The sequence below is a fragment of the Entelurus aequoreus genome, linkage group LG21 (assembly GCF_033978785.1).
Source record: "Entelurus aequoreus isolate RoL-2023_Sb linkage group LG21, RoL_Eaeq_v1.1, whole genome shotgun sequence".
NCBI classification, from domain to species: domain Eukaryota; kingdom Metazoa; phylum Chordata; class Actinopteri; order Syngnathiformes; family Syngnathidae; genus Entelurus; species Entelurus aequoreus.
The window spans coordinates 26944136-26969002 of NC_084751.1; the positions used below are offsets into that span (position 1 = coordinate 26944136).

General features: G+C 38.5%; 1 protein-coding gene across 10 annotated transcripts in view; it reads right to left on the reverse strand.

The window, feature by feature from the left end:
- Positions 1 to 24867, reverse strand: part of nedd4l (NEDD4 like E3 ubiquitin protein ligase) — a 107793-nt gene that overhangs the window by 81349 nt on the left and 1577 nt on the right. For 8 of the 10 annotated variants that reach the window (XM_062031326.1, XM_062031324.1, XM_062031322.1 and 5 more), the window contains exon 2: positions 3090 to 3163. In XM_062031326.1, coding sequence (XP_061887310.1) covers positions 3090 to 3163 — 74 coding nt within the window. Of the gene's footprint in view, positions 1 to 3089; positions 3164 to 12669; positions 13036 to 24867 lie in introns of those variants that run through there. The other 2 variants (XM_062031325.1, XM_062031318.1) reach the window with 1 other exon arrangement.

The window sequence follows — 24867 nt, forward strand, 5'->3', positions numbered from 1 at the left end:
CACATCTTGAAAAGCCTAACTTCAAAAGTGCCTTTTCGCTCGAACGTGGAGCAAATAAGGATTATATATTTTTCTCACTATCTGTGCTTTCAAACAGGCTCTTGCAACTCAACTTACTCTTAGAACAGGGCTCCCCAAGTGCAGCTGGAGGGCCATTTGCGGTCCACAGCTTGTTTTTATTGGCATTTCTTGCAAGATATAGGTGCTATAAAGCCCTTGAAAAGGTTTTATTTAGTTGGCAGAAATATAATACCATATTTTCCGGACTATAAGCCGCTACCTTTTTCCAACACCTTCAACCATGCAGCTTTTAAAACAGTGCGGCTAATTCATTTATTTTTCTTTCCTAACGGCCATGATGTTTTGTATTCAACAAATAGTTTTCATATTACACTGACAGAGACATTGAAAAAGTGTGGTATTGTTTGTGCTATGGTGCCATCTTTTGGACGAGTTCACTTTTAACCTGCAGGTGCTGTAGGTTAAAAAAGTATTTCCTCTTTTGTGCCTTAAAATGGAGGTATAACCGTCCATAGCGTTTATGCTCTAAAGGATTATTTACTCATCACTCCAAGCAAAGTTTGTTAGTTTTACAATTTAACTAAAACAATTCATACTTACTAAACCGTCCCATGTGTGATGTCTGTAGGAGTGTTTTCATGCAATATTTGTAAGTGCTGTCGAAATGTAATCAAGCTATCGTCATTAGCATTAGCAAATATGCTAACATGTTTACAAGTGTCTGTGTTATTACCGGTAATACAAACTTACAATGGTATTTTTTTTGTATTGTTTCAGTTTTGCAAATTCACCAAAACGTCAGTATGGAGTTATCAAGTCTGTTTAGCTGATTGGAGAGTGAGCTTCCGCAGCTAGTGGGTCCATGACGATGACAACTGTTTTGTTTAATCATCAGTTTTACTGCCGGGTTAAAGGGGAACTGCACTTTTTTTGGAATTTTGCCTATCGTAAAGACACGTGTTCTTGTCTCTTACAATGCTTTTGAATGATTGGCAGAATTACAAAGATAGTTCTGTTCCCTTTTAAGGTTTGTAAAACATTTACAAATATCTAATTTCACTAGGTTCCCCCTACATGTACAGTATTTGATCGTGTTGCACTGTCACGGCAAGATGCATTTCGCCACAACTTCAAAATAATTTGTTTTTTTTACATAAAAACATTTTTTTCTAACATGAAAACAAATTTAAGTAATATATTTTATGGTAAATGGGTTATACTTGTATAGCGCTTTTCTACCTTCAAGGTACTCAAAGCGCTTTGACACTATTTCCACATTCCTCCATTCACACACACACATTCACACACTGATGGCGGGAGCTGCCATGCAAGGCCCTAACCACAACCCATCAGGAGCAAGGGTGAAGTGTCTTGCTCAAGGACACAACGGACATGACGAGGTTGATAGAAGGTTGGGATTGAACCAGGAACACTCAGGTTGCTGGCACGGCCACTCTCCCAACCACGCCACGCCATCCCAATATATTTTATTTATGGATATCAACCAATCAATCAAAGTTTACTTTTATAGCCCTTAATCACAAATGTCTCAACGGGCTGCACAACAACATCCTCGGCTCAGATCCCACATCAGGGCAAGAAAAAACTCAACCCAATGGGAACAACGAGAAACCTTGGAAGGGTCCGCAGATGTGTGGACAACAACTTGAGGCAGTTTAATGTTGATCAATGTGGACCCCGACTTAAACAAGTTGAAAAACGTATTCCGGTGTTACCATTTAGTGGTCAATTGTACGGAATATGTACTGTACCGTGCAATCTACTAATAAAAGTCTCAATCAATCAATCAAAAAAAGCACTTTATATGTAGAAAGGTTTTGTTAAGAAACCATTCTGAGCCTTATCTTATTTAGTTTTTATTTTATATATGTTGACCACATTAACCCTGGCAATGGACCCTGTGTGTGTATGTATGTTATTGTTATGCTTAGCATTCATGACTGCCTGATGTTGCACTGATCAGCGTCGTGGTGGCTCACATCCATCACACACAGAGCTATTTCTATTTTTGGGCAGAATTATTATAGTGTTCCCAATGTTAAAAGGATAAAGCCATTGTTTACAAATTTAGTAAATAAATAACCAACAAATGTATATTTTGTTGTTTTCTTACTGTACCGAAAATGAACCGAACCGTGACCTCTGAACCGAGGTACGTACCGAACCGAAATTTTTGTGTACCGTTACACCCTTAATATGTAGCATTAACTTTAATATTGTGATCAAATAGGTTTTGTGGCTCCAACTGGGCTTTGATCTGGTTGAAACGGGCCCAAATGGCTCTTTTGAAAAGGTTTCCTCTGACATAAATAATGGCAATCTAGGGGGAAACTATCCTATTCTATTATCGCCCGGTACAGCCAATATATGTACAAATATTGTTTCCTTCTAAAAATTGGTGGCTGCGGCCTAAATACCGGTGTGCTTTGTATAAAATAAGGTAATAACATTAGTAAAAAATAATACAAATTAACATATAATGGTGGTTAGATTATTACACTAATTTCCTTTGTTAAACTCAACCCAAAGCAAAGATTTGAATGTTTTGTTCAGATAGATTTTTTTGTTCAGATAGATTAGCATTTATGGATTGACCTTATTTTGCTTTTAGTATCTTTAATATTAAAAATGTATCAACTTTCATTTTTCTGTATGTGGCGCTGACATCTCTGTTAGAACATCATTTTAAAAGTCTATTGTGCATAATAGGGGACCTTTAACATTTTACGATTGTATTTCCATTATTTCCTATGGGGAAAAAAATTTCTGATTCAAATTAGAGGTTGACCTCAGTCCCTCATGGAATTAAAGGTTCCACTGTATAAGATGCAATGCAGCAAAAGTGTGACAAAGGTCGGTCATAAGAAGGAGAGTAATGCATAGTAATCATTTGTTCAAATAGGAGTTAAAAGTCATTTTAAGCTGGGAAAAAGTAGTAAATGGTTATGCAAAATGGGCTGACAGGGTCAAAGAGCACGGAAATCATTTGAGGCGCTTTTGTTTTCAGACGGCATATGACAAATAAAATAGGATTCTGTGAGACTCACCTGGCTCCGATGATGTCTTTCTTGGCCAGATCAATTCCGGCAATGACCTTAACACGCAGCACTCTGGTTTCATTCTGCAGAAGAAAGAGACATTGAATCAAACTATATGAGAGGAAATGATCTCTTTAACTAAACCGCTTGAGAAAAAAATCCATTGCCAGTACCTACTCTAACCATTAACGCAAAATTACCCTGACCCAGATATATGAATTTGATCGAAGTGAAGAGATGTGCACTATCCAGTTTGATAATTTATTTTTTTTTATACAGCAAGCACCACCTCAAAAATATTTGGCTTTTTACGTACTGTATCACAGTTTCTGCCATCTCTGCTTGCTCTAATGGTTTAGGGTCAAACAAATGGCCTATACACACAAGTTGCAAAGTAAAAAATATGTCTAATAAAGTTGCATTTGTCAAAAAAATTTCCTACTTATTAAACATTTATTTTCAAATTGTACATACAAAAAAAAAGTCAAAGGATGCTGCATTTTTTATTTTTTTATTTACGATAAAATGTCTAAATTAAAGATTTTATAGGTTGTACGTTTAAATTTACAGCATACTTTAATTGTTTTAGGGCATTTGTGTTAAAGCCTAGTTAACTTTTGGCTAACATGTTTTATTGTATTTTTCTGGTCAGTCGTTTCAGACATTGAGGAGTTATGTCTATCTGCTTCATTGCAAACTGCAAAGAAAGTAACTATGCTTTGTGTTTAAGTGTGTTGGAACTGGTTGCAAGTAGATATTTAACAGATACGGAGCATTTAAGGCTCATCTTTGATACCTCACTTGAAGGAACATGTTGTGGAAGGCCATGCTGTGAGTTGTCCAGTGAAAGGTTGTACAAATACTTTCATGAACTGCTCACATGTATCGGAAACACAGGCATTTTGCAGATACTAGTATTGGTGTAAGAGCAGCACAGTTATCTAGGCCTAGGCCGATATTCAATAAGTCAATTAACCAAATGATAAAATAATCTCGATAACTTTTCCGGCGTCAATAACCGACATGTACATGCATGTTTACGAGCTTCAAGAGGATTCACCCTATAGATTGCGCGTTACCATAGCGGGCGTGAATCCTCTTGTTATTCGTTAAGGCCCTGTCTACATTTAGTCGGAAAACTCCTTAACAAATAATTATTTAGCCTTAGCCCTGTATCAGCCACACTAAACCATCGTTTAAGGTTCCCCACCTTGGATAATTTTTTACACGGGTAAGTGCGCCGTGTATTTCTTGAATCTTCGGCTCTTAGCTTTGTATGGACTCATCGATCGTTTACAAACGGAGTTCGGAGAAGAAGTGACGCCAGAAAGACCGCGCCCCACACAGTAAGTGAAGTCAGAAAGAATGATGTCCACTTGAGGCACCACCACCCGACTCATTATTCCCATATGCTAAAAGATGGGCACATAAAGACGCACAGCTTTTGTCCCTACAGTCCACACCCACTGAGACGTTTGGTTAACAAGGTCGGTGCAAACGAAACAGCGCCAATTGGTGTCCACTCACAGAAAGTGTTGTTCACTACATCGCTAAAGACATTAATACTGTACTGTTGAAAAACTAGAATTTTGAAAAACGCTGCAGACGTTTGTCATGTTGTCATGTCATGATGGTGTTCCTCGTTCGGAATCTGCCACACTTAAGTTTTTTGGCGTAAGACCTGTTAATACATCTGCTTTTACTGTAGTGTTTATATTGTTACTCTGCACTTTAGTTTAAACAGGTCACAACTTGATTGTCAGTTAAGTAATGTACAACTGTTCATCTGCCTACATGTTTAATATTGAAGTGCAACTTTGTTTGTCGATACTTTATTGAGCCATTGTATTCATTGTTTTAGTTATGTATATTTGAGGGTCCCTGAACCCCTCCTTAACAGAAACAAAACCGTTATATTGCTTTTGGTTGTGATTTTCATTTAAGTGCAAAATTTTGCTACCAGAGTATATTTTTTTATTTGTTTGTTTTATTTAACTCAGAGATTAAACAATTTACATGTCAATGAGAAATATGGATTTATTGCATTTGAAAAGATATATTTGCATTATTATGATGTATTATATTTACATCAGTTGTTAATTTGGTCTCAAAACAATGTAATAGTATCGTTTATCTGCAATAATTTGTAGGTCAATATATCTTAGATTTGTTATTGGCCCAGGCCAACAGTTATCATTATCAGCTCACTGTTAAATATTAAATTAAAAATGATTTCATTATTTAACAAATTACCTTTAACACATGAACACACTTAAGTATTGAAAATTGGTACAGTTGAGTACCAGGAATCGATATGATTACCAGATACAGGAAATCATTACCATATCGGTTCAAATGTGAAAAGTAACCACCTACCCTTAGAGGTTTTTTATTTGTCTAACATGGACCACTCATACAAGCACTATATTACTAATTACTTTTATTTTTGCCGTTTTAAAAGTGACAAAGTACTCCAACAAGCTATGTTATTTTTTACTTGTGACCGGTTGCGTACAGTTGCCGCAGAGAACATGTTTACAGTTTTGTGACAATGTGTGTTGTTGTGGTGAACGGCTGAGGACGAGCCAAGCCTCACTTAAGATCATTATACTGGCACACCCAGAACCTTCTACCTTCTAAAAATGACTGACAGGAAAAAGCCAACGCAAACTGCTATATAGGAAAGACAAAATTAAACGTTAGCCAACTAGCGTTAGTGAATAAACAGCCCTGGATTCTGCAGTTCTACTGTTATAAAAACATATATGGAAATGAAGAAATAAAGTGTGAAAGACAGTGCTGAGAAGAAGTGCATGATATTAATTGAATTTTGAAATAAACCATGTTTTTTATTTTTTTATTAAGCATGTCGCCGACATGGCAAAGCAATTTGAGTGTATAACTGCTGGTCTGCACCAGACTGAAACAGAACGCCAGCCAAGAATGTTAAAAATACTACCCAAACATCAGACATGTATCTATGAAAATATGGAAAAGCTGCTGATGCTGTTTGACTGAGAAGCAGCTGAAGTACAAACCGTAGAAGTCTACTCTCTAAGGTAAATGCTGCACATTAATATTACATTACATCATAAAACTAGCAGTTTTTTCTATTTTATTTATACAATTTTTTTTTTCATCTAAAAGTGTGTTTTTCTTTTTAAAAAAGGCATGTTACATGTTTTGGGGTGCCAAGCACTAATTACCAATAACCCTATTTTTCAGACTATATGCCGCTACTTGTTTCCCAACCTTTGAACCCCTGCGGCTTAAACAAATGTGCAGCCAATCTATGGATTTTTCTTTGCCAAAGGCTAAATTATGGAATGGATTAAGCAAAGAAATCTAACAATGTACTAAACAGGGTTTCCCTAGACTGCCAAAATACCTGTGGCGTGGTGGAGTGGTCACATGACGTCATCGAGTAATTTGCAAAATTTGCTATGAATTTGTTTCTTTAAATAGGCTCAAAATGTATACATACATTTAAAAACAAAACTTATTTTATTAATTAGTAATACAAATGTAGGTTGATTGGCAACACTAAATTGGCCCTAGTGTGTGAATGTGAGTGTAAATGTTGTCTTTCTATCTGTGTTAGCCCTGCGATGAGCTGGCGACTTGTCCAGGGTGTACCCCGACTTCCACCCGAATTCAGCTAAGATAAGCTCCAGCATCCTCCGCGACACCAAAAGGGACAAGCGGTAGAAAATGGATGGATGGATGGATAGTAATACAAATGTTTTATTGTTTTGCCATATTTTCAATTGTTGTTGCTTATTGTACAATGTACTTTGTTGAGAATTTTTCAAGTATCTTTAGCCTTTTAATGAGTTTTTAATTAAAACAAGTAGGAACAAATCTAGCATCTTTTTATGGTGTTATTATAAAATGTAGTCGTGTATAGAGACTCTACATCTGTCCCTCAAAGTCCCTGACGAAATGTGAGCTGCAGCGAGCATGACATCACCCTTGCTTCGCGCTGTTGCTCTTAAAAAGCCACCACTGTCCTTTTAATATTTTCACATTTTGTAGATGGCTGTCTGCGGGTATATCTGGGATATATTAAAATGACGTCAAACATTGCAGACATGCTGACAACGCTCCAGACATTTACGTGCTATTTTTGGTAATCAAAGTTGTTTTGCGGTGGTCGGGTTTTCAGGACATCACTTATCAATAGTACGAAAATAATAGGCTATATATATATATATCAATTCATACTGTAACGACCAGCTGGCGTTTTTGTTTTATGTTCTTGTGGCTTGGATTTGATGTCAGTTTTTCCCAAGTTTGCAAACACACAATCCATGTCTGAAAGGTGATTGGCGGAGAATAAGGAAGTGTCGTTGTGTGTCCGGGGAAACGCGGACCCACAAGACGAAAGGGTTTGCATGGGAGGTAAAACCTGTTGGAATTGTGCCATACATTATATTACTTTAAATTAGTTTTCAAGTAAAAAAAAACAAAACGTATTTTCTAGCCGTGACGGCACACCACATTCAATTACATTAAGGGCAACCCCTGCTAAAATAATCCACTTAAAAAATGTTTACAAAGTAGAAGGAAGAAAAATCCCGATTGACATCTTGAACATGATTAATAAAGGAGACGGCGTGGTGCTATTGGGAGAGTGGCCGTGCCAGCAACCTGAGTGTTCCTGGTTCAATCCCAACCTTCTATCAACCTCGTCATTCCGTTGTGTCCTTGAGCAAGACACTTCACCCTTGCTCCTGATGGGCCGTGATTAGTGCCTTGCATGGCAGCTCCCGCCATCAGTGTGTGAATGTGTGTGTGAATGGGTGAATGTGGAAATAGTGTCAAAGCGCTTTGAGTGCCTTGAAGGTAGAAAAGCGCTATACAAGTATAACCCATTTACTATTTAACATCTTACTCATCTCATAAAGGATGAATAAAGACAGCAATTCCGCCCGAATGCAGCTGAGATAGGCTCCAGCGCCCCCCGCGACCCCGAAAGGGACAAAGCGGTAGAAAATGGATGGGATGGATGACTTTTCTGTTTTGTGTAATCAGCCGTTTTACTGCCGTTTAGAAACAGTTAAGGTATGTACATAAACATTTACAAAATCTTTCTATGTAAATATCTAATTTCACAACAAAACTGGTAAATATCTGCAGCTAATATGAAAAAATATTTTTTTCTTCTCAAATGTATTCGGTGCGGCTTATAAACCAGTGTCTTAGTCTGGAAAATAAGGTAATTTTAATGGGAGACGTTGATTTGAACCAAATAAGATCAAAAGTTGAGGTACTACTGTATATGTCATTACTAATTAATTACCAATTTAACTCTGTCACTGGAGTTAAAGTCACAGTCGGACATTACGTTTTTCTCCACAAAAATCAAAAAGTGGCTTAAGGAAAATCAGAAGTGTGTAGTGTGGACAACTGGGGCCAATTATTTTCAAAAAGTTTTTATTTTTGTACCTGTCTTAATCTTTTTGTATATATTTTACACTTTTCTCAACTTTTTTTTTTTAAGCCTAACCAGGGGCAAGGGTTGCAAATTAGCCTGTGGCTAGAAGTCCTATGTACGTTCACATCGGTTACCTGTGGGTAGCAATGTTTAAATTGTACTGTCCCTGTCAAATAAATACATAAATAAAAATAAATAATTATATTTTTTGGAATAGGCGGGGTGTGATAGAGCAGTGGTCCCCAACCTTTTTGTAGCTGCGGACCGGTCAACGCTTGAAAATTGGTCCCACGGACCGGTTGGGGGTGTATTTATAAAAAAATAAATAAAAAAAAAAAATTTTTTTTTTTTTTTTACATAAATAAATACAATCATGTGTGCTTACGGACTGTATCCCTGCAGACTGTATTGATCTATATTGATATAGAATGTATATATTGTGTTTTTTATGTTGACTTCATTAAAAAAAAAAAAAAAGTTTTTTTTTTGTTCTTGTGCGGCCCGGTACCAATCGGTCCGCGGACCGGTACCGGGCCGCGGCCCGGTGGTTGGGGACCACTGTGATAGAGAACCTATGCACTTTGAACACCAATGCAGTAATATATATTTTTGCTTTAGGCACATTATTAAAGTCATGCTCCTCTGACCCACTTAACTGAGGCTATGTCTACACTAAGTCGTTTAACCCCTTAAACAAATAATTATTTAGCCTAAGCCCCGTTTCAGCCACACTAAACTATCGTTTAAATGTCCCCCTCCTCTGACAATTTTTTATACAGTTAAGTGCACCGTGTATTTCTTGAATCTCAGGCTCTTAGCTTTGTATGGACTCATTGATCATTTACAAACTGAGTTCGGAGAGGAAGTGACGCCAGCAAGACCGCGCCCCACACAGAAAGTGACGTCAGAAAGAACGCGCCACAGCCAGCTTCATAATAAAGCAGTTTCGTAACTCAGATGTAACCACCGGAAATATGGAGGCCAGTCATCCAGACATGCCGTGTTTCCTCCTTCCGTCGGTACAGACGCTTGTGGAAATCACACATGAATACCTTGAGTGAAGGAAACGCGTGATTGCAGCTATTTGGGATACAACACTTCTCAGACGGCAAGAGAACTTTCGAATGTCCAGGTCAGCTGTGATTCTACTTACCGAAAAACTTCGTAAATTTGTCGAAGGATAGTCAACGAGAATGCGATCTCCCGTGGATGTGATAAAAAAGGTAGCATGTGCTTTGTATTACCTTGCTGTCGAGGGAAGACTACGGAAAACGGCGAATGCTTTTGGACTGGCAAAGCAGACTGTATCAGTTATTGTCCGCCATATATGTCACGGACTCAACGTGTAGGTCCAGAGTATATAAAGTTGCCAAAAACGAATGGACAATGAAGGTGATGGCAAAAGAGTGAGGACAGATATCTAGATCCTGAGATTGATTGTTGTAACATTTTCTTTGTCACATTGTTTCCTTTCACGTGTCCAATAAAGATTTGATTCATTTATGATGGCTCAGGTGTGATTCACTACAAGAAGGCCCCACAGCACACTGGATTCCAGTTAATTGAAATACCACAACACTGGATATTGTTCAGATAAGTTAAATTTAAGAACTTGCACACAAAGCAACCCTGGAGGTGACTATGACGTGCGCAATTTCCGCGCATGCATATTAGGTTGCGTTGCGCCGGCTGACGGAGGGCGGGAGGGGGTCTTAAACAACCATTGTGTGTGTGTGGACTGTGGACAAGGATAAGGTTAGGTGGGATTTACCCTGGATAACCTTAGCCCGCTTAGTGTAGAAAGGGCCTGAGATAGATGACAAGTGTTAAGCTAACAATCTAATGTTATCTATCTAATGCTTAAACCAAAAATAAACAAAAGGCGAGTGCCGCTGAGAAAAGGCATTGAAGCTTAGGGATGGCTATGCAAAACGAAACTAAAACTGAACCGGCTGCAAAGTAAACAAAAACAGAATGCTGGACGACAGCAAAGACTTACAGCGTGTGGAGCAGCAGACGACGTCCACAAAGTACATCCGTACATGACATGACAATCAACAACAAAATAGGAGCGCAAGACAAGAACTAAAACACTACACACAGGAAAACACCAAAAAACTCAAAATAAGTCACGCCGTGATGTGACAGGTCGTGACAGTACACCTACTTTGAGACAAGAGCTATAGTGATGCATGCTTGGTTATGGTTTGAATTAATATCCAACAATTACTGGAACGACTTCTTACTGTCGATATCGGCTGCAGAGTTTCATTGTTTTATGTTTTCTGCCAGTGGTGTGCCTCGGGATTTTTTCGATGAAAAAAATGTGCCTTGGCTCAAAAAAAGGTTGAAAAACAGTGATATAAACCAGGGTTCCCCAACCTTTTTTCCACCAAGGACCAGTTTAATGTATGCATTATTTACACGGACCGGCTTTCTACGTGTGGCAGAAAAAAACAGAAAAAAAATGTGCCTTTGGCTACAATCTGGTACATTAAAAATTTTTTATGTCCATTAATGTGCATTGTCCCTTGTACTATAACAAAGGATATACATATAGATATACATATACTGTACATATACATATGCAGTACAGGCCAAAAGTTTGGACACACCTTCTCATTCAATGCGTTTTCTTTATTTTCACGACTGTTTACATTGTAGATTGTTACATCAAAACTATGAATGAACACATGTGGAGTTATGTACGTAACAAAAATAGGTGAAATAACTGAAAACATGTTTTATATTCCGAGATAGGCTCCAGCACCCCCCGCGACCCCGAAAGGGACAAGCGGTAGAAAATGGATGGATGGATGTTTTATGTTCGAGTTTCTGCAAAATAGCCACCCTTTGTGCTGATTACTGCTTTGCACACTCTTGGCATTCTCTCCATGAGCTTTAAGAAGTAGTCACCTGAAATGGTTTTCACCTCACAGGTGTGCCTTATCAGTAGGGCTGCAAATCTTTGGGTGTCCCACGATTCGATTCAATATCGATTCTTGGGGTCACGATTCGATTCAAAATCGATTTTTTTTTCCGATTCAAAACAATTCTCTATTCATTCAATACATAGGATTTCAGCAGGATCTACCCCAGTCTGCTGATATGAAAGCAGAGTAGTAGAATTTTGTAAAAAGCTTTTATAATTGTAAAGGACAATGTTTTATCAACTGATTGCAATAATGTAAATTTGTTTTAACTATTAAATGAACCAAAAATATGACTTATTTTATCTTCGTGAAAATATTGGGCAAAGTGTGCTGTCAAGCTTATGAGATGCGATGCAAGTGCAATTTTTGTTTCACTACTTTTGGTTTGTTCTGTGTCATGTTTGTGTCTCCTCTCAATTGCTCTGTTTATTGCAGTACTGAGTGTTGCTGGGTCGGGTTTGGTTTTGGAATTGGATTGCATTGTTATGGTATTGCTGTGTTTTGTTGGATTAATTAATTAAAAAATATAAAATAATGAAAAAAAATTAAAAAAAAATATTTTTTTAAAATGAGCATCGATTCTGAATCGCACAACGTGAGAATCGTGATTCGAATTCGAATCGATTTTTTCCCACACCCCTACTTATCAGGGTTCATGAGTGGAATTTCTTGCTTTATCATTGGGGTTGGCACCATCAGTTGTGTTGTGAATGAGAAGGTGTGTCCAAACTTTTGGCCTGTACTGTACATATACATATATATATACATCCATAAACAAGCTTATCGGTGTGTTTAGTGGGACAGGCAAAAGTTAAGTCGGAGAAAATGCGGTAGTTTATACATTAATTATTGTTTCTGTGCGGCCCGGTAGCAAATGTGTCACGGACCGGTACCGGTGGTTGGGGACCACTGATATAAACAACATGTTATCTACTATGTGTATGCACATCTGGGCTGCACATAATGTCCAGTGCATTGATTTAAACCGTGCAGATTAAATCCTCTTTGGCAGGGGTGATGGTGTAAAAATAAAATGAGGTAAAGTAGAGAAGAGGAGGGGTGCGTGGACGTAACTGACAGCTGCCTGCACACTACTATGGAATGTGGGTGAGGGCTTGTTAGCTTTGACCACCGGCTAACGCTAGCATCCGTGTTGTCGCTGCTCTCTCGCCGTCCTGCAGCACACTACCGAGCAAGCTTTACGGCTTTACGTGCTTACCTCATCCTCTGAAAGTCCATATATCGGCTCGTAATTCGTAGCCATAAAGCCAGCGATACGCCGCTAAACAGAAGGCTAGCTAGCTAGCTAGCGGCAAACAATAAAAGTCCCACTTTGCTGCTCCTCTCTCTCTCTCTCTCTCGCCGTGTCGTGTGTGGTCGGTGGTTGAAAGTCCAACGCTTTTTGAGACCACGACGTCGCAGTGGGAAGCGAAGGCGGCTTTAGCGTCCAAGATACACACTCGCCAGCGTGTCCACCGGTTCAGAACGCAACCTGGCGTGTTTACATCCACCACAGCGGTTTTGCCAGAGACGAGATCGCTTTTGTCAACTCCGAGCGGCCCCCACCCCTCCTCCTCCTCGGGAAATATTGTGACACTTTGACATGGACAGACTCAGCCAATCACGTACCAGGTAGGCATGATTGATGGCATTGTTGACCAATGAGAGGCGCTCTTAAGTTTCGCACACACCCAGTTTCAATGTATAGAGGGTGCGGAGCGCTGCTTATTTTTTCGAAAATATATCACCTAAACATAACACCCCAATATATTAATATGTTAATAGAATACAGTTTCAAATGTGACAAGTGGTTTGTCAATTTAGGCTTAAATCGAGGTAGCCAGGTCGGGGGCGTGACTTAAAACATAGCAAATCAAAGGGTTACGGGATACCCCAAAAAAACAGGCAGTTTAATTTTTGCTAATAAAAATTTAGGTAATAAATAGAGATGTCCGATAATGGCTTTTTTGCCGATATCCAATATTCCGATATTGTCCAACTCTTAATTACAGATTCCGATATCAACCGATACCGATATATACAGTCGTGGAATTAACACATTATTATGCCTATTTTTTTTGTGATGCCCCGTTGGATGCATTAAACAATGTAACAAGGTTTTCCAAAATAAATCAACTCAAGTTATGGAAAAAATTGCCAACATTGCACTGCCATATTTATTATTGAAGTCACAGAGTGCATTATTTTTTTTAACATGCCTCAAAACAGCAGCTTGGAATTTGGGACATGCTCTCCCTGAGAGAGCATGAGGAGGTTGAGGTGGGCGGGGTTGGGGGGGCGGGCGTAGGGGGTAGCGGGGGTGTATATTGTAGCGTCCCGGAAGAGTTAGTGCTGCAAGGGGTTCTGGGTATTTGTTCTGTTGTGTTTATGTTGTGTTACGGTGCGGATGTTCTCCCGAAATGTGTTTGTCATTCTTGTTTGGTGTGGGTTCACAGTGTGGCGCATATTTGTAACTGTGTTAAAGTTGTTTATACGGTCACCCTCAGTGTGACCTGTATAGCGGTTGACCAAGTATGCATTGCATTCACTTATGCGTGTGAAAAGCCGTAGGCATTATGTGGTTGGGCTGGCACTCAGAGGCAGCGTCTTTAAGGTTTATTGGCACTCTGTACTTCTCCGTGTACCACTCCGTGCAGCGACGTTTTAAAAATTCATAAATTTTACTTTTTGAAACCGTTGCCGATAATTTCCGATATTACATTTTAAAAGCATTTATCGGCTTTAACTTTGACTTTTTTAAAGAGATATCCGATAATATCGGCAGTCCGATATTATCGGATATCTCTTTAAAAAAGTTAAAGTACCAATAAACCTCTGCATTTGACCCATCCCCTTGCCCACCCCCTGGGAGACGAGGGGAGCAGTGAGCAGCAGCGGTGGCCGCGCTCGGGAATCATTTTGGTGATTAAACCCCCAATTCCCACCCGTGATGCTGATTGCCAAGGAGGGAGGTCATGGGTCCCATTTTTTATAGTCTTTGGTATGACTCGGCCGGGGTTTGAACTCACAACCTACCGATCTCTAATAACTGGTGTGGGAGCGTAAACGTTGGCCTAAAAATATACCAATGACAACAACTAAGTATTCATTATAAAGTCGTAATTAATTTAGTTTAATAACATTTGTTATGTCTTTTGTTGCCATACTGCGACAACTACGATACAGTCCACCTGTAATGTTTTGCGAGTGTACAATGTTAATATTTCGTACCTCTTGTGTCATTCAAAATACCAAAGTCATACCAAAGACTATAAAAATGGGACCCATTACCTCCCTGCTTGGCACTCAACATCAAGGGTTAGAATTGGGGGTTAAATCACCACCAAAATGATTCCCGAGTGCGGCCACCGCTGCTGTTCACTGCTCCCCTCACCTCCCAGTTTCAATGTTTAGAGGGTGTGGAACGCTGCTTATTTTTCGAAAATATATCACCAAAACATAACCCCCAATATATTAATATGTTAATAGAATACAGTTTCAAATGTGACAAGTGGTTTATCAATTTAGGCTAAAATCGAGGTAGCCAGGTCAGGGGCGGGACTTAAAACAGATAGCCAATCAGAGGTTACGGGATACCGAAAAAAAAACAAGCAGTTGAAATTTTGCTAATAAAAATGTTGCTAATAATAACTGGTGTGGGAGCGTAAATGTTGGCCTAAAAATATGCCAATATGGAAGTAGAATTGTCTCACATCAACTTATATATATCAATATGATATTAATACATATGCATATATTAATAAATATACAAATACAAATGTGATATGGTACCCATTACCTCCCTGCTTGGCACTCAGCATCAAGGGTTGGAATTAAATCCCCAAAATGATTCCCGAGCACGCCCACCGCTGTTACTCACTGCTCCCCTCACCTCCGAGGGGGTGGAACAAGGGGAGGGGTCAAATGCAGAGGGTAATTTCACCACACCTAGTGTGTGTGTGACTATCAGTGGTACTTTAACTTTAACTTTAATTTATTAGACTAAACTCTGCTCCAGATATGTACAGTTTTATACTTAGAAATCAAGTTCAAGTGTTCGAGTGACTTTATTTGTACCCGAAGGCAGATTTGTTTTGCAGTGTAAAATACAGGAGAATGGCATATGCATATATGTTAAACTAAACAAAGGTATTAACACAAAGACAGATCACAACATGACAAAGTACTCAACAGGCTGCCTGGGACCAGGACCAGGACCAGGGAAAGAAGAAAGAAAAAGTCACATGAACAATAAAAAGAGGCCGAGTAAAAGTTAGTAAAGGACACAAAGACACAACTACCATGAATTAATAAGTAGATAAAAATAAATAAATATGTGCAATACAGCTATAGTTTGTTTAAAAGAATAACTGTGGCTGTAACAAAGCTGTTCTTATACCAAGATGTTCTGCACCTTGGGACCCCCTGGGAGATGTCTGCTGTAATTGAGTAATTGCTGCAATCCGCTGTACCTGCCGAGAGGACAGGTACTCCAAACTCAGCTGAGGCTCACCATTAAGTCGACTTGATCACTTAATTATTTGGCTTAATCGGGTTCTCTCCTTCAGAGGCAGCTCTCCAGACCATGACACCAGACAAAAAGATAAAACCGATTCAATAAAATAAATTCATCATGGTTTTGTCAACATGAATAAGTGACAATTTCCTTAGACAGTGAAGACGCTGGTGACCTCTTATGACCGCCATAACCACAACACCAGGGGGTGCTCCACTAACCACGTTAAACCCAGATTCCGAACTAACAAAGGTCTTAACTCATTCTCTTTCTATGCCACATCAATGTGGAATGCGCTCCCAACAGGTATAAAAGAAAGGGCATCTCTATCCTCCTTCAAAACCGCTATAAAAGTTCACCTCCAGGCAGCTACAACCCTAAACTAACACCCTCCCCGGATTGCTAATAATCAAATGTAAACAATCAAATGCAGATTCTTTTTCTTATGCCTTCTGATCTCTCTCTCTCTCTCTCTCTCTCTCTCTCTCTCTCTCTCTCTCTCTCTATGTCCACTACCCCCCCCACCCCCCCCACCCCACCCCCCTCCACACTCCTGATTGTAAATAATGTAAATAATTCAATGTGATTATCTTGTGTGATGACTGTATTATGATGATAATATATATGATAGTATATATCTGTATCATGAATCAATTTAAGTGGACCCCGACTTAAACAAGTTGAAAAACTTATTCGGGTGTTACCATTTAGTGGTCAATTGTACGGAATATGTACTTCACTGTGCAACCTACTAATAAAAGTCTCAATCAATCAATCAAAACAGTTATCCTTAAAATTCAAAATATTGTCAATAACGGTCCCAAGATATTTATAGGATTGCACAACGTTGACAGTGTGTTCCTTAATAAAGGTTACCTCATAAGTAATTCCTGCCTGCCTTCTAAAATCAATAATCATATCTTGTGTTTTAAGATTGTTCACTTGTAGATATGAAGCATCACACCACTTGACAAAATCCTCAACACTAGGCCCATGTTTGTTCTCATTGCCCTGAAGGAGACTGACAGTTGCTGTGTAATCGGCATACTTTAAAATGGTCCGATTTTTAAAAGTGCGCTGACACATATTTGTGTAGAGATTAAAAAGCATTGGCGAGAGCACACATCTTTGTGGGGAGCCATTTGAGGAGCACACTGTGTTTGATAAAAAAAACTAAAAAAACATTCACTGATGAAGTGTATTTCTGGTCTTGTCATCCTCGCCCGGACAGAAGGATGACACGGCAGTGCGGCTAGATCAAGAGAGACGTCGGAGAACCAAAAAGTTGCTTTATTACAAGCGAGCTTCATTAAACAGGTCTGCAGTACCCGGAGGAGCCTAGGTCAAAAAAATGAAGAACCCCTGCCTTGGAGAAGCCAAACCATCCGTTTTATATTCCTACCCCCTGTCTGTGTGTGTGTGTGTGTGTGTGTGTGTGTGTGCTGGGTCAGGACCGTGCATCCTGACCATAAAGGGGGGGTTTGTGTGTAAGTGACTGAAAAGACAACAGATGCAGGTCGTATTTTATATGCAGGGTTCGTACACCTTTTCCATGGCCAAATTCAAGCACTTTTTAAGGACTTTCAAGAACAATTTCCCAGTTTTTCCAGTACCCTTCAAAAGGCGAAAACCAGTGTGAATCAATCCATAGCCTTGTTGTTTGAGGTCATCAAATGCTGTCTGTAGGAAAAATACGGAAAATCTGCTAAAACCTAAGCCTAACATTGAACCAGCAGTTATCATTAACTGAATGGGGCATAGAAAATGAAGCAGTGTTTCTGTAGACCAGGGGTGTCCAAAGTGCGGCCCGGGGGCCATTTGCGGCTCGCAGTTAATTGTTTACCGGCCCGCCACACATTCTACAAAAATTGCAAAATTGATAGTATTGCAAAAATTTAAAAAAACAGTTAAAAAATTGGAATGAGGTGAAATCTAATGAGAAAAAGTTTCAATGATGACACAAAGCTGCCATGCAGGCTGTTTTTTTTTCTTTTGTTTTTCTCTATTTTTCTTTTTTTTGCTATTGCTCCAAAAAATATATACATATATATATATATATGTTATAATGAATTATTGACCTATTCAAGGCTCCAGTTACTTCAAAAATGTCACTTTAAAATGTTTTATGTGTAAAAAAAATATTGCATATATTGTGTGGTTGCCATAAAAACATCAAAGATTTATTTGACAAAAGAGCATAAAAACAAACAAAATAATAGTTCAAACGTAAAATCGACAGATATATCAGAAGTTGATCTCGTAACTTAAGTGTTGAAAGTTAAAAAAAAACTAATACAACTCACTTTATGAGTGGGGGACCTTTTGGATCCCAAACATATTTAGTGGGATTTTATTAATATTTTCACTGATTTCTCAATAATATTAAAGAATTCAATTGGGGACGGCGTGGCGAAGTTGGTAGAGTGGCCGTGCCAGCAATCGGAGGGTTGCTCGTTACTGGGGTTCAATCCCCACCTTCTACCATCCTAGTCACGTCCGTTGTGTCCTTGGGCAAGACACTTCACCCTTGCTCCTGATGGGTGCTGGTAGCGCCTTGCATGGCAGCTCCCTCCATCAGCGTGTGAATGTGTGTGTGAATGGGTGAATGTGGAAATACTGTCAAAGCGCTTTGAGTATCTTGAAGGTAGAAAAGCGCTATACAAGTATAACCCATTTATCATTTATTTATTTATAAATCAATGGTGTCCTGCATTATTGATCGTTTAGGGCTCTAATTACTAAATACTGCATATTTCCAGTTTTGCTATAAAAAACAAAGTTGTTTTTGACAGAAAAGGCATAAAACCTTTTTTATTTTATTTAACTTTTTATCAACCTGAAGTTGATATAGAGATTTACTGTAAGCGTTAAATAAAAAATAATAATAATAATTTGACTTATTTTTAACGTTTTAATGACTGAGACCCTTTATGGTCCCCGGGAGCCATAAAGGTTAAACAAAAAAATTCCATATATTTTGTTATGGTTTGAAAATGAAAAATATCAAAATGGTCCCGCATGCTTAAATTTTTCCGTGTGCGGCCCTCAGTGGAAAAAGTTTGGACACCCCTGCTGTAGACTATTCAATGTCAACTGTAGCTGAGATAGGCTCCAGCGCCCCCCACGACCCCGAAGGGAATAAGCGGTAGGAAATGGATGGATGCCATCCATTGATCATCCCATCCATCCATTGGATGGATGGATGGGATGAAATAATGGAACTAATGTGGCTTTTATTTACCTTGCTATGCTCCAATTAAGCCGCTAGATGTCACTGTGTTGCTATTAAACCGCTGTTGTGCGAGTAGAGTATTGTACAGTACCGTCTATGCAAAACTGATAATAAAAGATAAAATGTAATATAAAAAACAACAACTATTAATACAGTGTATTATTTGTTTGCGGGTTGTTCTTCTCCTACTTTTAATTGACAAGAGCATTAATCAAGCAGCAGGAGAATGAACTATATTCATTTTGTCCCACAATTAAAGGTGGCTATAATAACCTCCACCACTAAGCTCCCAATGAGACAGTGTGTCAGACAGAAGGCAAGTGGGATGGAAAGTATTGATATCCACTTGCTTGGATGGATGCACAGTGACATCCTGCATGGCCCACGGTTGACTTTTAAATCAACAGGAAGAGCAGATGGCTATATTATATAACACTATTGCTTCTAAGCACAGCTGAAAGAGTATAGGGAGAGTCAGAGATTTTCCCAGCCACACTTGACACAAGGCCATCTTTGGCTCGGGTGTGATCACGTTTCTATTATTATTATTATTTTACCAAATAAATACAAGGGTTTCACAAAGCTGACACTCTTTGTGGATAATGCATGGAGGTATGCATGCGTTAGTGTTTTTAGTATCCAATGAAAGAACAACATTGTGTTTACAATACAGGAGTCACTGAACTGCAATAAAGCATCACAAGATAGGACACAAAAAGCTGTAAATTGTTGTTGTACAAGACAGTAGCTTGTCACTTCTGGAGAGTCCAAAATTGCACCGAAGTTCCTCGTATAGTAGCCAAAGATGATTTTTTTTATGCAGCTGCAGAGAGTACCATATATTATATAAACATACAGCCCTTTGAGACACTTGTGATTTAGGGCTATATAAATAAACATTGATTGATTGATTAATTGATATAATATAATATAATAATATAATAAATCATTACATATTATATACTGTATATATAATATATAAATATTACATATATGTTATATTTTATATTGCTACTACGGTACATTTTTAGTCTACTTTATACCTGTATTATCCTTTCCATCCTTTTTAACGGAACTACTGTGTGGAACAATTTCCCTTGTGGATAAATAAACTTTGTCTAAGTCTACCAGGTGTCTATTACCAGGGTACTTTTTTTCTTGTATTAAATTCCCCCCAAATATAAGGCTGTTGAATCAAAATATACATCAAATTTGTGATATACTATAATAAATATACAGTATATGGAGTTGCTTTCATCGCTGACACCTTTCTCTTTTTGTTTAATCAGTTTTTGTCAGCTTTACAGATGCCACTGCTGTGTAGCAGGTGTGTGTTGAGGATAGTATACTGTATGTCATCATAGGCACCTTTTATTGTCTTTCCTAATGGGAAATAAGCAGGTGGCTATTTGAGGTGCAGCATTCATTTATTCAAATTTACAATATTTTATATTAAAATTATTTGGTGTGCCGCGTCTATTAAATTGCAGGCTATTTGTGTGTTTATTTGATTTGTTGCAGGGATAGCGCGTATTAATAAACAGTTTGGTCAATATGCCAGAGTAAGCCAAATGGCTATTTTTCACCCATAGTCCCTAGACCAGTGATTCACATACTTTGTACGTGGGCTTCATCTAGTGGTACGCCAAAGAATCCCTTGATTAAAGTACATTGTTTTATTTTCCAATATTCAAACACAGTGTTACTGTTTACATTGTGTGTAATGTTACAGTTACCAACAATATTAAATATACTTGTTAAATAAAACCTCTGCCTTGTTTTTGATGAATACTTAGGCCTACCACGTTACTGTATTTTAATGTTGGCCGTTATGGTGGTACTTGGAGATCTAACTGCCCAACTGGAAAAAACAGTTTGAATACCCGAGACAGATGATAAAAGTCACCTTAAAAGAATAAAATTACATATTTACAACAAAATATATAGTAATTATAAATACAACAAAGCATCAGGGGTTGGAATTGGGGGTTAAATCACCAAAATGATTCCCGGGCGTGGCCACCGCAGCTGCTCACTGCTCCCCTCACCTCCCAGGGGGTGAACAAGGGGATGGGTAAAATGCAGAGGACACATTACACCACACCTAGTGTGTGTGACAATCATTGATACTTTAACTTTAACTTAAAACAAGCCAACAATCAAGCAGACTAACCAGCTCTGGCAAAATGTTGCTATCAATTGTGATGTTAGCAATGTAGCTAACATAGCTAATGAAGTATTGCTAACCTTCGTGACCTCATGTTTCACTCTTCAATGCAGTGCTTCTGAAATATTTTCTGTTACGTCCCACCGAGAAAGAAGAAAATATTTTGCGTTTGTTCTCATAGCCCTGAAGGAGACTGACAATTACTATGTCATCTGCATACTTTAAAAATAGTCCGATTTTTAAAAGTGCTCTGACTCATATTTGTGTAGAGAATAAACATAATTGGCAAGAGCACACATCCTTGAGGAGAGCCAGTCGAGGAGCACACTGTATTCGATGAAAACACATTCACTCTGACTCTTTGCGTTCTGTTTGTTAAAAAGTCTAAAATCCAGCCCACAAGATTATTACTTAAGTTAAAAGGTTCTAAAAGACTAATTAAAATGTGGGGTTGAATCGATTTAATTCAACCGCATCAGCAGCTTCTCCATATTTTCATGGATAAATGGCCGCCGTTTAGATAATATTGTAACATTCTTGGCTGGCGTTAACTCATTCTGTTTCAGTATGGTGCAGACTAGCAGTACTTGGTCATTTCTTACTTTAATTCAAAGACTGTCATCCACTTCTTTTTAGGACTGTACTTCACACTGACTTTCTTCCTTCGCATGTTTGGGAAAAACATGTCCATCTCTAGCTATAAGCCAAGGCTCGCGGGTAAGACCCAATGTGTTGGGTGGATCTTACGGGCCAACTAATGGCGCGTTTGCTTGTAACTCGAAATTTTTAGCTCGCAAACTAAAGCATAACAATTATCCCAGAGACAGCTCTTATCTCAAAACACGCTTAAGTTGAGGTACGACTGTATATGTGAAAAATAGCACTTCTTTACAGCATATTAGCATTTAAACTGCAGACACGCAAAACAACATAAAGCTTATATAAGCATGTTTAAACTGCCTGAATTCCAACATCAAGGGGAAAAAATTACTCTTCATTCACTAACTGTGTTACAAAAAAGATTGATTGATTGATTGAAACTTTTATTAGTATATTGCACAGTGAAGTACATATTCCGTACAATTGATCACTAAATGGTAACTCCCGAATAAGTTTTTCAACTTGTTTAAGTCGGGGTCCACTTAAATTGATTCATGATACAGATATATACTATCAGATATATACTATCATCATAATACAGTCATCACACAAGATAATCATCAGAGTATATACATTGAATTATTTACATGATTTACAATCCGGGGTGTGGGATGTGGAGGGGTGGGGGGTGGGGGGGTGGGGGTAGGTTTGGTTGTTATCATCACTTCAGTCATCAACAGTTGAGAACAGACAAATGGACATTGAAACAGTGTAGGTCTGACTTGGTAGGATATGTACAGCAAGTAGTGGACATAGAGAGAGAGAGATCAGAAAGCACAAGAAAAAGTATCTACAGTTGATTTTTACATTTGATTATTTACAATCCAGGGAGGGTGTTAGTTTAGGGTTGAAGTTGCCTGGAGGTGTACTTTTATTGCAGTTTTGAAGGAGGTTAGAGATGCCCTTTCTTTTACACCTGTTGGGAGCGCATTCCACATTGATGTGGCATAAAAAGAGAATGAGTTAAGACCTTTGTTAGATCGGAATCTGGGTTTAACGTGGTTAGTGGAGCTCCCCCTGGTGTTGTGGTTATGGCGGTCATTTACGAAGGAAGTAGTTTGACATGTACTTCGGTATCAGGGAGGTGTAGCGAATTTTGTAGACTAGATCAATTAGAATAATACATAATGTTGGTTGTCGAGAACATTTAAACCAGGGGTGTCAAACGTACGGCCCATGGGCCGTATCAGGCCCGCGAACAGGTTTTCATCCGGCCCGCGGCATGAGTTTGCCAAGTATAAAAATGAGCCGAAATTTATGAATGAAAGAAACTGCTGTTTTACATGTGTGCACTAGATGTCGCAATAGCAATTCTTTGTATCTTTGTAGATGATGCTACATATGTAAAAAATAAAAATAAACCACATGATGTTAGTGCACCAGTCAAGGAAAATGACCAAACTACATAAATAACATCCTGTAATTTGATTTTGATATTCTTTTATCTTGATAGATTGAACATTAACACCAATGAGTTGACTGATGAACATTATCACATAATCTATTCAGAAAGTATAAATAACGACAAAGATAGAATACTATTAACCGCAACATTTAAGTGTTAAAAAAACAACAACATTCATTTTTAAACAAAGAAAACAATCTGAAGTTGTTTTTATTTTTAAGTTATCGTGCTGTGATTTTACCAGTCCGGCCCTCTTGGGAGTAGATTTTTCTCCATGTGGCCCCCGATCTAAAATTAGTTTGACACCCCTGATTTAAACCTTTTATTTATTGAATCAAAAATATTGAAATTTAAAGATTTTATGTTTTTGCAAACAGCTAAAATTTTGCACACAACAAACTATAACCTGCTACCCAAGAATGTACAACAATTCTTCTCAACAAAAGAGGAAAAATATAACCTCAGAGAAAAATATAACTTAAAATTGTCCAGGGTGTACCCCGCCTTCCGCCCGATTGTAGCTGAGATAGGCTCCAGCGCCCCCCGCGACCCCGAAGGGAATAAGCGGTAGGAAATGGATGGATGGATATCTGTATGCACGCACAACACTTAAGACCTTTAGTATATCAGTATGTGGAATTAAATGATGGAATGGATTAAGCAAACAAGTCAAACAACGTACTACAAACCCTGTTTCCATATGAGTTGGGAAATTGTGTTAGATGTAAATATAAACAGAAAACAATGATTTGCAAATCCTTTTCAACCCATATTCAATTGAATGCACTACAAAGACAAGATATTTGATGTTCAAACTCATAAACTTTATTTATTTTTTTGCAAAGAATAATTAACTTAGAATTTCATGGCTGCAACACGTGCCAAAGTAGTTGGGAAAGGGCATGTTCACCACTGTTACATGGCCTTTCCTTTTAACAACACTCAGTAAACGTTTGGAACTGAGGAGACACATTTTTTTACCTTCTCAGGTGGAATTCTTTCCCATTCTTGCTTGATGTACAGCTTAAGTTGTTCAACAGTCCGGGGTCTCCGTTGTGGTATTTTAGGCTTCATAATGCGCCACACATTTTCAATGGGAGACAGGTCTGGACTACAGGCAGGCCAGTCTAGTACCTGCACTCTTTTACTATGAAGCCACGTTGATGTAACACGTGGCTTGGCATTGTCTTGCTGAAATAAGCAGGGGCGTCCATGGTAACGTTGCTTGGATGGCAACATATGTTGCTCCAAAACCTGTATGTACCTTTCAGCATTAATGGTGCCTTCACAGATGTGTAAGTTACCCATGTTTTGGGCACTAATACACCCTCATACCATCACAGATGCTGGCTTTTCAACTTTGCGCCTATAACAATCCGGATGGTTCTTTTCCTCTTTGGTCCGGAGGACACGACGTCCACAGTTTCCAAAAACAAT